Source organism: Bombina bombina, chromosome 5 (assembly GCF_027579735.1).
Source record: "Bombina bombina isolate aBomBom1 chromosome 5, aBomBom1.pri, whole genome shotgun sequence".
Taxonomy (NCBI): domain Eukaryota; kingdom Metazoa; phylum Chordata; class Amphibia; order Anura; family Bombinatoridae; genus Bombina; species Bombina bombina.
In genome coordinates, this window is record NC_069503.1 from 136,248,964 (window position 1) to 136,263,108 (window position 14,145).

At 41.5% G+C, this 14,145-nt stretch overlaps 1 protein-coding gene across 3 annotated transcripts in view; it reads left to right on the forward strand.

Moving 5' to 3' along the window:
- The window catches only part of NBEAL2 (neurobeachin like 2), a 496,796-nt gene that overhangs the window by 269,849 nt on the left and 212,802 nt on the right, over positions 1-14,145 (forward strand). For all 3 annotated transcript variants that reach the window (XM_053713715.1, XM_053713717.1, XM_053713716.1), the window contains one exon: positions 13,542-13,625. In XM_053713715.1, the coding sequence (XP_053569690.1) occupies positions 13,542-13,625 (84 nt within the window). The remainder of the gene's footprint in view (positions 1-13,541; positions 13,626-14,145) is intronic.

Below are 14,145 nucleotides of genomic sequence, written 5' to 3' on the forward strand. Positions count from 1 at the left end.
CAAGTGAGTGTTGCGGTGATTGATTTTGCCACCTCTGAGGTGGCGGAGAGGAAAAAGAAGCAATTACTACTTCTGAAATGTGGCAGCACGAGAATGCAGCTTATAAAATCTAGCCCATGATTTCTGTTTGCAACAAAAGAAATGCTTCCGTTTCCCTTTAAGATGCATTAAAGAGAGTTTAAATATTTGAAGTATTTTAATAAGTATATGTGGGGTAGCCCTGTGCATATCCCGGGTGTTATTGTAATCCCTTACTGTACATGTCCTTAAAGGGACAGTAAAGTCATAATTAGACATTCATGATTTAGACAGACCATATAATTTTAAACACCTTTCCAATTTACTTCTATTATTTAATTTACTTTTTTCTCTTGTTATCCTTTGCTGGAAGGTTTATCTAGGCAAGCTCAGGAGCAGCAAAGTACCTAGGTTCTAGTTCCTGATTGGTGGCTGCATTTATATACCGATTGTCATTGGCTCTCCCCATGTGTTCAGTTAAAACCAGTAGTCTATTGCTGCTCCTTCAACAAATGATACCAAGAGAATAAAACAAATTTGATAATAAAAGTAAACTGGAAAGTTGTTTAAAAATGTATGTTCTACCTAAATTATGAAAGAATTTATTTGTTTTTCATGTCCCTTTAACGCCTATATTGGGCATCTGTTCTATGGATCAGCCACCATAGTTGCTGAATTTTGAGCTTTGTATGGCTCTGGGATAACCTTTGTTAGAAGGATGTGACTGGAGTAAAATCATCCAGGCACCTTTTAATGACACTCCATTACCACTAATGTTTGAAGAAGTAGCAAGAAGCAGTAGCGGACCTACTCAACAGAGGGCCCCGGTGCAACATTGTTTGGGGCCCCCAAAAGGTAACTCAGGAGTAAGCAATAGTATTAATATATGTACATGCTTCTCTGTCTAATTATTTTGAGGATAGATGGACCTGTAACCTGCACTAATAACAGCCCCCTACATTAGGATTGTACACATTTGCACATGCCTAAGTATAGACTGACTGCTATGGGCCCCCAGCACTTTGTAGTTCCGCCCCCTAGCTGGAAGACTTCTTGATTATATTTCCTTCTTAATACAAGCATAATCCACGGCTCCATTCCTTACTGTTGGGAAATACTGAACCTGGTCACCAGGAGGAGGCAAAGACACCCCAGCCAAAGGCTTAAATACCTCTCCCACTTCCCCTATCCCCAGTCATTTTTTTTGCCATTTGTCACAGGAGGATGGCAGAGAAGTGTCAGAAGATTTCGGAGTTGTTCCTTAGGAGGGATATATGCCTTTCAATATGGAACTGGAGCTTTAAGTAGTCTTGTCAGCCTCTCAGTGAGAGCATTGACGAAAGTTAGAGTCTGGAGATGCAGTGAGAGTCTTCCGGCGAACCCATCCAGACTGCCTACTAACAGCCCATTAATCAACCAGTGTTGACGAGTTTCACTGTCTGCTTTCTTCACACAAGTCTATGTCAGGAGCGATGCTACAAGACTGTCACACTTGAGAGGCTGTGTTTCTGTTCCACATTACGGATTCTGGTAAGATCGTTTCAATTTTTACTTATTCTGAAATTGCTGAAGACAGGGTCACAGTGTGACTCCTTTTATCTTCATAGAATCATGGGTTAATATCTCCTGAGGGAGGTTATTGAACAGTGGGGATTAATCAAATGTGTTACTTTGAATTTATGCTGCTTTATGTGTGAGAATAATTTTTTTGAGCTCATAGACTGTTGTTATGCGGTAATGGAACATACAGGTTTTTACTTTCAATTTGACCGCTGCGCAGCTTGCAGCTTGGCATGCTTTTTCTCATAGCAGGGGCAGTCCTGCCTTGCGCACCACGTGACCGGGTGTGGTCACACTTTCATTTTCTCTTTCCTGACCGAGCTAGCTATCGAAGAGATCACTTCTTTCTCTGTTTGCCTGGGTCTAGGAGGTGGTGAGTGCTCCAGTTATTGGGAGTATAAAGGTGCCATTTTGTGAGAAATAAAAAGTTAATTTATTCTGTGTCCACTGTTGTTAGTTCAAGCTATGGAGGACTCTAATATGCTTTATGGTACTCCCTCTATTCCTAATACAAATACCTGTCTATATTGTGAGGAGGCCTTTGTATGCCCGTCCTCTGAACTATGTTCCATAGTCATCAACAAGGTTATTATGTCTAAGAAGGTTAACCTTTTTAGTACTACTGAGCCGTCCACCTCTGAGGACCGTCATGTGAGGTGCATACCCGTCAGTCATCTCCATTCCCACATGCAGCTTCCCATAGTAAGCCTGATCCTCCGTCTGGAGGGAGCCTTTTACCATCGGAACTTTGCTGCGCAGTTAAAGACAGCGGTTTCTTAGACTCTTAGTGCTTTACCTCGCCCTGCCAAGTGCAAGTGCAAGTGAAAGGTTAAACATAGCTCTTAGGTTCAGGGGACATCCAGTGATTTATTAGACTTGTCTGTCTTTCAAGCATGCCAGGATGGGTCACACTCTGAGTCTTCAGAGGGTGAACATTTTCTGGATCGGAGTCTGCTACCTCTAAGTCTCCAGCTGCGGAGGAGCCAGCCTTTAGATTTAAAATTTGAACATTTACCTTTTCTTCTAAAGGAGTTTATGTCAACATTAGAGGTCCCAGAGGTCAAGTTGCCTGATGAACCTTTGATCCTTAAGTTAGACAGTGTGTACGAGGACAGGGTAGCGCCGCTGACTTTTCCTGTACCTGTAAAAATAGCGAACATCATTAAGAACGAGTGGGATAGAATTGTATCTTCCTTTATCCCCTTCGTCTGCTTTCAAAAAATGATTCCTGGACTCTCATCTGGAGTTGTGGGGTTCCATCCCTAAGGTGGGTGGCTCTATCTCCACGTTAGCTAAGCGTACTACTATCCCTCTTGAGGATAGTTCGTCTTTCAGAGAGCCGATGGATAAGAAAATGGAAACTTTTCTTAGGAAAATGTTTCAGCATAAGGGATATTTATTTCAACCGGCAGCGGCTGTTGCCTCTGTTGCTGGGGCTGCGACCTACTTGTGCGACTTTGGTCGAGGTGGAGGGTCCCCTTGATGTTATCCAAGAAAGGATTAAAGCTTTGAGAATTGCTAATTCTTTTATCTGTGATGCAAATGCAAACATGCAGATTATTTCTTTCATGTAATTAACAAGAGTCCATGAGCTAGTGACGTATGGGATATACATTCCTACCAGGAGGGGCAAAGTTTCCCAAACCTTAAAATGCCTATAAATACACCCCTCACCACACCCACAAATCAGTTTTACAAACTTTGCCTCCAAGGGAGGTGGTGAAGTAAGTTTGTGCTAGATTCTACGTTGATATGCGCTCCGCAGCAAGTTGGAGCCCGGTTTTCCTCTCAGCGTGCAGTGAATGTCAGAGGGATGTGAGGAGAGTATTGCCTATTGAATGCAGTGATCTCCTTCTACGGGGTCTATTTCATAAGGTTCTCTGTTATCGGTCGTAGAGATTCATCTCTTACCTCCCTTTTCAGATCGACGATATACTCTTATATTTACCATTTCCTCTACTGATTCTCGTTTCAGTACTGGTTTGGCTTTCTACAAACATGTAGATGAGTGTCCTGGGGTAAGTAAGTCTTATTTTTCTGTGACACTCTAAGCTATGGTTGGGCACTTTATTTATAAAGTTCTAAATATATGTATTCAAACATTTATTTGCCTTGACTCAGAATGTTCAACTTTCCTTATTTCCAGACAGTCAGTTTCATATTTGGGATTATGCTTTAAATTATCATATTTTTTCTTACCTCAAAAATTTGACTTTTTTCCCTGTGGGCTGTTAGGCTCGCGGGGGCTGAAAATGCTTCATTTTATTGCGTCATTCTTGGCGCGGACTTTTTTGGCGCAAAAATTCTTTTCGTTTCCGGCGTCATACGTGTCGCCGGAAGTTGCGTCATTTTTTGACGTTATTTTGCGCCAAAAATGTCGGCGTTCCGGATGTGGCGTCATTTTTGGCGCCAAAAGCATTTAGGCGCCAAATAATGTGGGCGTCTTATTTGGCGCCAAAAAATATGGGCGTCGCTTTTGTCTCCACATTATTTCAGTCTCATTTTTCATTTGCTTCTGGTTGCTAGAAGCTTGATGTTTGGCATTTTTTTCCCATTCCTGAAACTGTCTTATAAGGAATTTGATCTATTTTGCTTTATATGTTGTTTTTTCTCTTACATATTGCAAGATGTCTCACGTTGCATCTGAGCCAGAAGATACTACAGGAAAACCACTGCCTGCTGGATCTACCAAAGCTAAGTGTATCTGCTGTAAACTTTTGGTAGCTATTCCTCCAGCTGTTGTTTGTAATAATTGTCATGACAAACTTGTTAAAGCAGATAATATTTCCTTTAGTGATGTACCATTGCCTGTTGCAGTTCCCTCAACATCTAAGGTGCAGAATGTTCCTGATAACATAAGAGATTTTGTTTCTGAATCCATAAAGAAGGCTTTGTCTGTTATTTCTCCTTCTAGTAAACGTAAAAAGTCTTTTAAATCTTCTCTCTCTACAGATGAATTTTTAAATGAACACCATCATTCTGATTCTTTGGACTCTTCTGGTTCAGAGGATTCTGTCTCAGAGATTGATGCTGATAAATCTTCATATTTATTTAAGATGGAATTTATTCGCTCTTTACTTAAAGAAGTACTAATTGCTTTAGAAATAGAGGATTCTAGTCCTCTTGATACTAATTCTATACGTTTGGATAAGGTTTTTAAAGCTCCTGCGGTTATTCCAGAAGTCTTTCCTGTTCCTAATGCTATTTCTGCAGTAATTGCTAAGGAATGGGATAAATTGGGTAATTCTTTTACTCCTTCTAAACGTTTTAAGCAATTATATCCTGTTCCGCCTGACAGGTTAGAATTTTGGGACAAAATCCCTAAAGTTGATGGGGCTATTTCTACCCTTGCTAAACGTACTACCATTCCTACGTCAGATGGTACCTCGTTTAAAGATCCTTTAGATAGAAAAATTGAATCTTTTCTAAGAAAAGCTTATCTATGTTCAGGTAATCTTCTTAGACCTGCTATATCATTGGCTGATGTTGCTGCAGCTTCAACTTTTTGGTTGGAAACTCTAGCGCAACAAGTAACAAATCGTGATTCTCATGATATTATTATTCTTCTCCAGCATGCTAATAATTTCATCTGTGATGCCATTTTTGATATTATTAGAGTTGATGTTAGATTTATGTCTCTGGCTATCTTAGCCAGAAGAGCTTTATGGCTTAAGACTTGGAATGCTGATATGGCTTCTAAATCAACTCTACTTTCCATTTCTTTCCAGGGAAACAAATTATTTGGTTCTCAGTTGGATTCTATTATTTCAACTGTTACTGGTGGGAAAGGAACTTTTTTACCACAGGATAAAAAGTCTAAAGGTAAAAACAGGGCTAACAATCGTTTTCGTTCCTTTCGTTTCAACAAAGAACAAAAGCCTGATCCTTCGTCCTCAGGAGCAGTTTCAGTTTGGAAACCATCTCCAGTCTGGAATAAATCCAAGCCTGCTAGAAAGGCAAAGCCTGCTTCTAAGTTCACATGAAGGTACGGCCCTCATTCCAGTTCAGCTGGTAGGGGGCAGGTTACGTTTTTTCAAAGAAATTTGGATCAATTCTGTTCACAATCTTTGGATTCAGAACATTGTTTCAGAAGGGTACAGAATTGGTTTTCAAGATGAGACCTCCTGCAAAGAGATTTTTTCTTTCCCATGTCCCAGTAAATCCAGTGAAAGCTCAAGCATTTCTGAATTGTGTTTCAGATCTAGAGTTGGCTGGAGTAATTATGCCAGTTCCAGTTCCGGAACAGGGGATGGGGTTTTATTCAAATCTCTTCATTGTACCAAAGAAGGAGAATTCCTTCAGTTCTGGATCTAAAATTATTGAATCGTTATGTAAGGATACCAACGTTCAAGATGGTAACTGTAAGGACTATATTGCCTTTTGTTCAGCAAGGGAATTATATGTCCACAATAGATTTACAGGATGCATATCTGCATATTCCAATTCATCCAGATCATTATCAGTTCCTGAGATTCTCTTTTCTAGACAAGCATTACCAATTTGTGGCTCTACCGTTTGGCCTTGCTACAGCTCCAAGAATTTTCACAAAGATTCTCGGTGCCCTTCTGTCTGTAATCAGAGAACAGGGTATTGTGGTATTTCCTTATTTGGACGATATCTTGGTACTTGCTCCGTCTTTACATTTAGCAGAGTCTCATACGAATCGACTTGTGTTGTTTCTTCAAGATCATGGTTGGAGGATCAATTTACCAAAAAGTTCTTTGATTCCTCAAACAAGGGTAACCTTTCTGGGTTTCCAGATAGATTCAGTGTCCATGACTTTGTCTTTAACAGACAAGAGACGTCTAAAATTGATTACAGCCTGTCGAAACCTTCAGTCTCAATCATTCCCTTCGGTAGCCTTATGCATGGAAATTCTAGGTCTTATGACTGCTGCATCGGACGCGATCCCCTTTGCTCGTTTTCACATGCGACCTCTTCAGCTCTGTATGCTGAACCAATGGTGCAGGGATTACACGAAGATATATCAATTAATATCTTTAAAACCGATTGTTCGGCACTCTCTAACGTGGTGGACAGATCACCATCGTTTAATTCAGGGGGCTTCTTTTGTTCTTCCGACCTGGACTGTAATTTCAACAGATGCAAGTCTCACAGGTTGGGGAGCTGTGTGGGGATCTCTGACGGCACAAGGAGTTTGGGAATCTCAGGAGGTGAGATTACCGATCAATATCTTGGAACTCCGTGCAGTTTTCAGAGCTCTTCAGTTTTGGCCTCTTCTGAAGAGAGAATCGTTCATTTGTTTTCAGACAGACAATGTCACAACTGTGGCATACATCAATCATCAAGGAGGGACTCACAGTCCTCTGGCTATGAAAGAAGTATCTCGAATTTTGGTTTGGGCGGAATCCAGCTCCTGTCTAATCTCTGCGGTTCATATCCCAGGTGTAGACAATTGGGAAGCGGATTATCTCAGTCGCCAAACGTTGCATCCGGGCGAATGGTCTCTTCACCCAGAGGTATTTCTTCAGATTGTTCAATTGTGGGGGCTCCCAGAGATAGATCTGATGGCCTCTCATCTAAACAAGAAACTTCCCAGGTATCTGTCCAGATCCCGGGATCCTCAGGCGGAGGCAGTGGATGCATTATCACTTCCTTGGAAGTATCATCCTGCCTATATCTTTCCGCCTCTAGTTCTTCTTCCAAGAGTAATCTCCAAGATTCTGAGGGAATGCTCGTTTGTTCTGCTAATAGCTCCGGCATGGCCTCACAGGTTTTGGTATGCGGATCTTGTCCGGATGGCATCTTGCCAGCCATGGACTCTTCCGTTAAGACCAGACCTTCTGTCACAAGGTCCTTTTTTCCATCCGGATCTGAAATCCTTAAATTTAAAGGTATGGAGATTGAATGCTTGATTCTTGGTCATAGAGGTTTCTCTGACTCCATGATTAATACTATGTTACAGGCTCGTAAATCTGTATCTCGAGAGATATATTATAGAGTCTGGAAGACTTATATTTCTTGGTGTCTTTCTCATCATTTTTCTTGGCATTCTTTTAGAATACCGAGAATTTTACAGTTTCTTCAGGATGGTTTAGATAAGGGTTTGTCCGCAAGTTCTTTGAAAGGACAAATCTCCGCTCTTTCTGTTCTTTTTCACAGAAAGATTGCTATTCTTCCTGATATTCATTGTTTTGTACAAGCTTTGGTTCGTATAAAACCTGTCATTAAGTCAATTTCTCCTCCTTGGAGTTTGAATTTGGTTCTGGGAGCTCTTCAAGCTCCTCCGTTTGAACCTATGCATTCATTGGACATTAAATTACTTTCTTGGAAAGTTTTGTTCCTTTTGGCCATCTCTTCTGCTCTTTCGTGTGAGTCTCCTTTTCTGATTTTTCATCAGGATAAGGCGGTGTTGCGAACTTCTTTTGAATTTTTACCTAAAGTTGTGAATTCCAACAACATTAGTAGAGAAATTGTGGTTCCTTCATTATGTCCTAATCCTAAGAATTCTAAGGAGAAATCATTGCATTCTTTGGATGTTGTTAGAGCTTTGAAATATTATGTTGAAGCTACGAAATCTTTCCGTAAGACTTCTAGTCTATTTGTTATCTTTTCCGGTTCTAGGAAAGGCCAGAAAGCTTCTGCCATTTCTTTGGCATCTTGGTTGAAATCTTTAATTCATCTTGCCTATGTTGAGTCGGGTAAAATTCCGCCTCAAAGAATTACAGCTCATTCTACTAGGTCAGTATCTACTTCCTGGGCGTTTAGGAATGAAGCTTCGGTTGACCAGATCTGCAAAGCAGCAACTTGGTCCTCTTTGCATACTTTTACTAAATTCTACCATTTTGATGTATTTTCTTCTTCTGAAGCAGTTTTTGGTAGAAAAGTTCTTCAGGCAGCGGTTTCAGTTTGAATCTTCTGCTTATGTTTTTTGTTAAACTTTATTTTGGGTGTGGATTATTTTCAGCAGGAATTGGCTGTCTTTATTTTATCCCTCCCTCTCTAGTGACTCTTGTGTGGAAAGATCCACATCTTGGGTAGTCATTATCCCATACGTCACTAGCTCATGGACTCTTGTTAATTACATGAAAGAAAACATAATTTATGTAAGAACTTACCTGATAAATTCATTTCTTTCATATTAACAAGAGTCCATGAGGCCCACCCTTTTTTGTGGTGGTTATGATTTTTTTGTATAAAGCACAATTATTCCAATTCCTTATTTTATATGCTTCGCACTTTTTTTCTTATCACCCCACTTCTTGGCTATTCGTTAAACTGATTTGTGGGTGTGGTGAGGGGTGTATTTATAGGCATTTTAAGGTTTGGGAAACTTTGCCCCTCCTGGTAGGAATGTATATCCCATACGTCACTAGCTCATGGACTCTTGTTAATATGAAAGAAATGAATTTATCAGGTAAGTTCTTACATAAATTATGTTTTTCCTGAATGCTAAAATATCTGGTTTCTCAGTACAGACCCGTCGGTCTAAGTCTAGACTACTTCCCCTCCCCTTTAAGGGAAATATTTTATTTGGTCCAGGCCTGGACTCAATTATCTCCATGGTTACAGGGGGCAAGGGTACCTTCCTTCCGCAGGATAAAAACTACAAATCCAAGGAACAAGGTTCTAATTTTCGTTTCTTTCGTTCTGAAAAGTCCCAATGTCAGCAAGCCTCCTCTAAGCCCGAGCAAACCAAGAGCACTTGGAAGCAGGCTCAATCCTGGAATAAATCCAAGCAGAACAAAAAGCCTGCCGAGAACAAGTCGGCATGAAGGGGCGGCCCCCGATCCGGCACTGGATCGTGTAGGGGGCAGACTGTCGCTGTTTTCAGATGCTTGGTTCAGGGATGTGCAGGATCTGTGGGTCCTGGAGGTCGTAGCTCAAGGATACAAGGTTTCAAATCTCATCCACCCAAGGGCAGATTTCTCCTCTCAAGCCTGTCTTCAAAACCAGAAAAAAGGGAAGCCTTTCTGGGGTGCATGTGGGATCTGCCCTCCTTAGTGGTCATTGTCCCGGTGCCTATCGCAGAAAGATGTTTGGGATACTACTCAAACCTGTTGTGGTCCCAAAGAAGGAGGGAAGTTTACGTCCTTTTCTGGACCTAAAGAGCTTAAACAAGTTTCTAAGTGTCCCCTCATTCAAGATGGAGACAATAAGGTCCATCCTTCCTCTAGATCTGAAGGATGCCTACCTTCACGTTCCAATCCACAGGGACCACTTTCAGTTCCTAAGGTTTGCATTCCTGGATCAGCACATCCAGTTCATTGCACTTCTGTTTGGTCTAACTACTGCTCCAAGAATTTTTACAAAGGTTCTAGGGTCTCTCCTGGCCGTCACCAGAATCCAAGGTATAGCAGTAGCTCCCTACTTGGATGACATTCTGGTTCAAGCACCATCCTTAAATCTGGCGGTGGACCATTCTGTATTTCTTATCTCCCTTCTTTGATCACATGGATGGTAGATAAACTTAGAGAATAGTTCTCTTATTTCAAGCACTAGGGTAGAATTCCTGGTTACTATAATAGACTCAATATCCATGAGGATATTTCTAACCGATTAGAGACGTTGCAAGCTACCTTCGGCATGTCTTGCCCTCCGGATCACCTTAAGGCCATCTGTGGCTCAGTGTATGGAGGTGATTGGTCTCATGGTGTCCAGCATGTACATAATTCCCTTTGCCAGGTTCCGTCTCAGACCTTTACAGCTGTGCAAACTGAGATAGTGGAATGGTGATCATTCGGATCTGTCTCAACAGATTTTGCTGGACAGCCGGTTGAGATAAGCACTCTCTTGGTGGCTCTGTCCAGATCATCCTGGGAAATTGTGACTACGGACGCAAGTCTCTCAGGATGGGGAGTTGTTTGGGGTGCCAAGAAGGCACAGGACCTGTGGTCTCAGGAGGAACACTCCCTCCTGATCAACATTCTGGAACTTCAAGCAATCTACAATGCTCTAACTGCCTGGCCTCTTCTGCATTTGTCCCAGTTTATCAGATTCCAATCAGACAATATAACCTTGTTTGCTTACATTAACCACCAGGGGGAACCAGAATCTCCCTAGCAATAAGGGAAGTATCTCGGTTTCTGGCGTGGACAACTGGTAAGCGGACTTTCTCAGCAGACAATCCTTTCATCCGGGAGAATGGTCTCTCCATCCCGAAGTATTTGCAGAGATATGCAACAGGTCGGGGACGCCGGAGATAGATCTCATGGCGTCCTGTCTCAATACCAAGCTACCCAGATATGGGTCGAGATCCAGGGATCATCATGCGGAGCTAATAGATGCATTAGCAGTGCCTTGGAGGTTCAGTCTAATTTAACTTTTCCCGCCGTTATCACTCCTTCCTCGTGTAGTGGCTTGCATCAAGTAGGAGTGGGCATCAGGATACTGATTGCTCCATTATGGCCGCGAAGGATGTGGTTCGCGGATCTGGTGGGGATGTCATCATCTCCTCCGTGGAAGTTACCTTGTCGCAAGGATCTGCTGGAACAAGGTCCTTTTGTTCATCAAAATCTAGAGATATCTCTAAGGCTGACTGTGTGGAGATTGAACGCTTAGTTCTAGCCAAGAGAGGTTTTTCTGAGAGAGTTATTGATACTCTCATTCAAGCTCGTAAGCCGGTTACTTGTCGCATCTATCAGGTGTGGAGAACCTACTTATTTTGGTGTGAAGAGCATGGATTTTCCTGGCATAAAGTTAAGGTTGTCAGAATCCGGTCGTTTCTCCAGGATGAACTAGAGAATTACCTTTCTGCCAGTTCCCTGAGGGGACAGATTTCAGCCGTGTCTGTTTTACTGCACAAGAGGCTCTCGGAGCTTCCAGATGTACAGTCCTTTGTTAAGGCTCTGACTTGGATCAGACCTGTGTTTTGATCGAAGGCTCCTCTTTGGAGTCTACATCTTGTTCTCAAGGTGTTGCAATGGGCTCCGTTTGAACCTATGCATGAATTTGACATTAAATTGTTGTCCTGGAAGGTTCTTTTTCTACCGGCTATTGCTTCTGCGTGCAGAGTATCTGAAATTGCTGCCTTGCAATGTGAGCCTCCTTAGCTGGTGTTCCATTCTGATAAGGCTGTCCTACGTACTAAGTTAGGTTTTTTCCTAAGGTCAGAATGCAACATCAATTAAGAGATTGTGGTTCCTTCATTGTGTCCCAATCCTTCTTTTTTGAAGGAACGTTTGCTTCATTATTTGGATGTGGTTTGTGCCTTGACTTCTATTTTCAGGCTGCTAAGGATTTTAGACAAACTTCTTCCTTGTTTGTTGCCTATTCTGGGAGGCGTAAGGGTCAGAAGGTCTCTTCGACTTCCTTATCTTTTTGGTTAAGGAGTGTTATCCGTTTTGCTTATCAGACAGAGGGACATAAACCTCCTCAGAGGATTATAGCTCATTCTACTAGAGCAGTGGCTTCCTCTTGGGCCTTTAAGAACGAGACTTCTATGGATCAGATTTGTAAGGCCTGGTCCTCCTTACACACTTTTTCTAAATTTTACACGTTTGATGTTTTTGCTTCAGCGGAAGCAGCTTTCAGGAGAGAGGTTTTGCAGACTGAGGTGCCCTCAGATTAGGGTCCGCCTCTCTTTTTGTCTTTCCCTTATCATTCAGTGTCCTCTAGAGCTTGGGTATAAGTTTCCCAACAGTAAGGAATGATGCTGTAGACTCTCCTTATATTAAGAAGGAAAACATAAATTATGTTTATCAGATAATTTAATTTCCTTCTGTATAAGGTGAGTCCACGGCCCCAGCCCGTGTTCTTCGATGGGTGGCCTTTAAATATTTTTCTTCTGGCACCATTTATACCCTGATATTTCTCCTACTGTTCCTTGTTCCCTCGGCAGAATGACTGGGGGATGGGGGAAGTGGGAGAGGTATTTAAGCCTTTGTCTGCGGTGTCTTTGCCTCCTCCTGGTGGCCAGGTTCAGTATTTCCCAACAGTAAGGAATGATGCCGTGGACTCCTTATACAAAAGGAAATTAAATTATCTTGTAAGTGTAATTTATGTTATTTTGTCATATGTGTTACTGCTAAAGTGCTTAGATATTGTAGTTCTGCATAAGTACTGTAAGTACACCCAGGTCATGTGATTTCGTCAATATATTCATCTCCAATCAGAGGGGGCTCTGGTCTTGGTACTGGTGTCATTGTGGGGCATTGATGATTAATGCTGGTGTTATGGTGTGTGCTCTGTTCTTTGTGTTTGGTTTGTGATACATGTTGTGTTGTAGTGCAGTATCCTCTGCTATTATGTCACACGCTAACATAGTAGTGTAGTGTCCTCTGCTATTATGTCACACGCTAACATAGTTGTGTAGTATCCCCTGCTATTATGTCATGCTAACATAGTGTAGTATCCTCTGCTATTATGTCACACGCTAGCATAGTGTAGTATCCTCTGCTATTATGTGACACGCTAACATAGTGTAGTATCCTCTACTATTATGTCACACACTAACATAGTGTAGTATTCTCTGCTATTAAGTCACACGCTAACATAGTAGTGTAGGATCCTCTGATATTATGTCACACGTTAATATAGTAGTGCAGTATCCTCTGCTATTTTGTCACACGCTAACATAGTAGTGCAGTATCCTCTGCTATTATGTCACACGCTAACATAGTAGTGTAGTATCCTCTGTTATTATGTCACATGCTAACATAGTGTAGTATCCTCTGCTATTATGTCACACGCTAACATAGTAGTGTAGTATTCTCTGCTATTATGTCACACGCTAACATAGTAGTGTAGTATTCTCTGCTATTATGTCACACGCTAACATAGTAGTGTAGTATTCTCTGCTATTATGTCACACACTAACATAGTGTAGTGTCCTCTGCTATTATGTCACATGCTAACATAGTAGTGTAGTATTCTCTGCTATTATGTCACACACTAACATAGGGTAGTATCCTCTGCTATGCTAACATAGTAGTGTAGTATGACTTGTGACAATTCTAGTCTTGTAGTGTTGCCTAATATTGTTTACGGTTTCTTTTGTTCAGGTGCTTGATAGCGATTCCGCCTCCATCACTGTTCATGCCATTGGTGTCCTTACATCCATCATGAGAAATTCTCCATCTGCCAAGGTAAGTCGGTCTTAAGTCTCCAGTAGGAATGAAACATCTCTCTGTTTAAAGGTTCTTTAGCTTGTCCATTGTATTGAGGATCTACCTGTATGTGTTGTCATCGTGCAGACGGAGCGTTGGGTTTCGTGGAATCTTAAAAGGGACAGTAAAGTCAAACTTTCATGGTTCAGATAGAGCATGTAATTTTACTCAACTTTTCAATTTACTTCTATTATCTAATTTGCTAGGTAAGCTCAAGACCAACAATGCACTCCTGTGAGCTAGCTGGTGAGTGGTAGCTGTACACATATGCCTCTTTTCATTGGCTCACGTATATGCTCAGCTAGCTCCCAGTAATACATTGATGCTTCTTCAACAAAGGACACCAAGAGAAAGAAGCATATTTGATTGTAAAAGTAAATTGGAACATTGTTTAAAATGGTCTGCTCTGTCTGAATCATGAAAGGAAAAAAAAAGGGACATAGAAGTCTTAAGGTCTCATAATACCAACTAATTTCTAATATCACATTTATCTATTTCC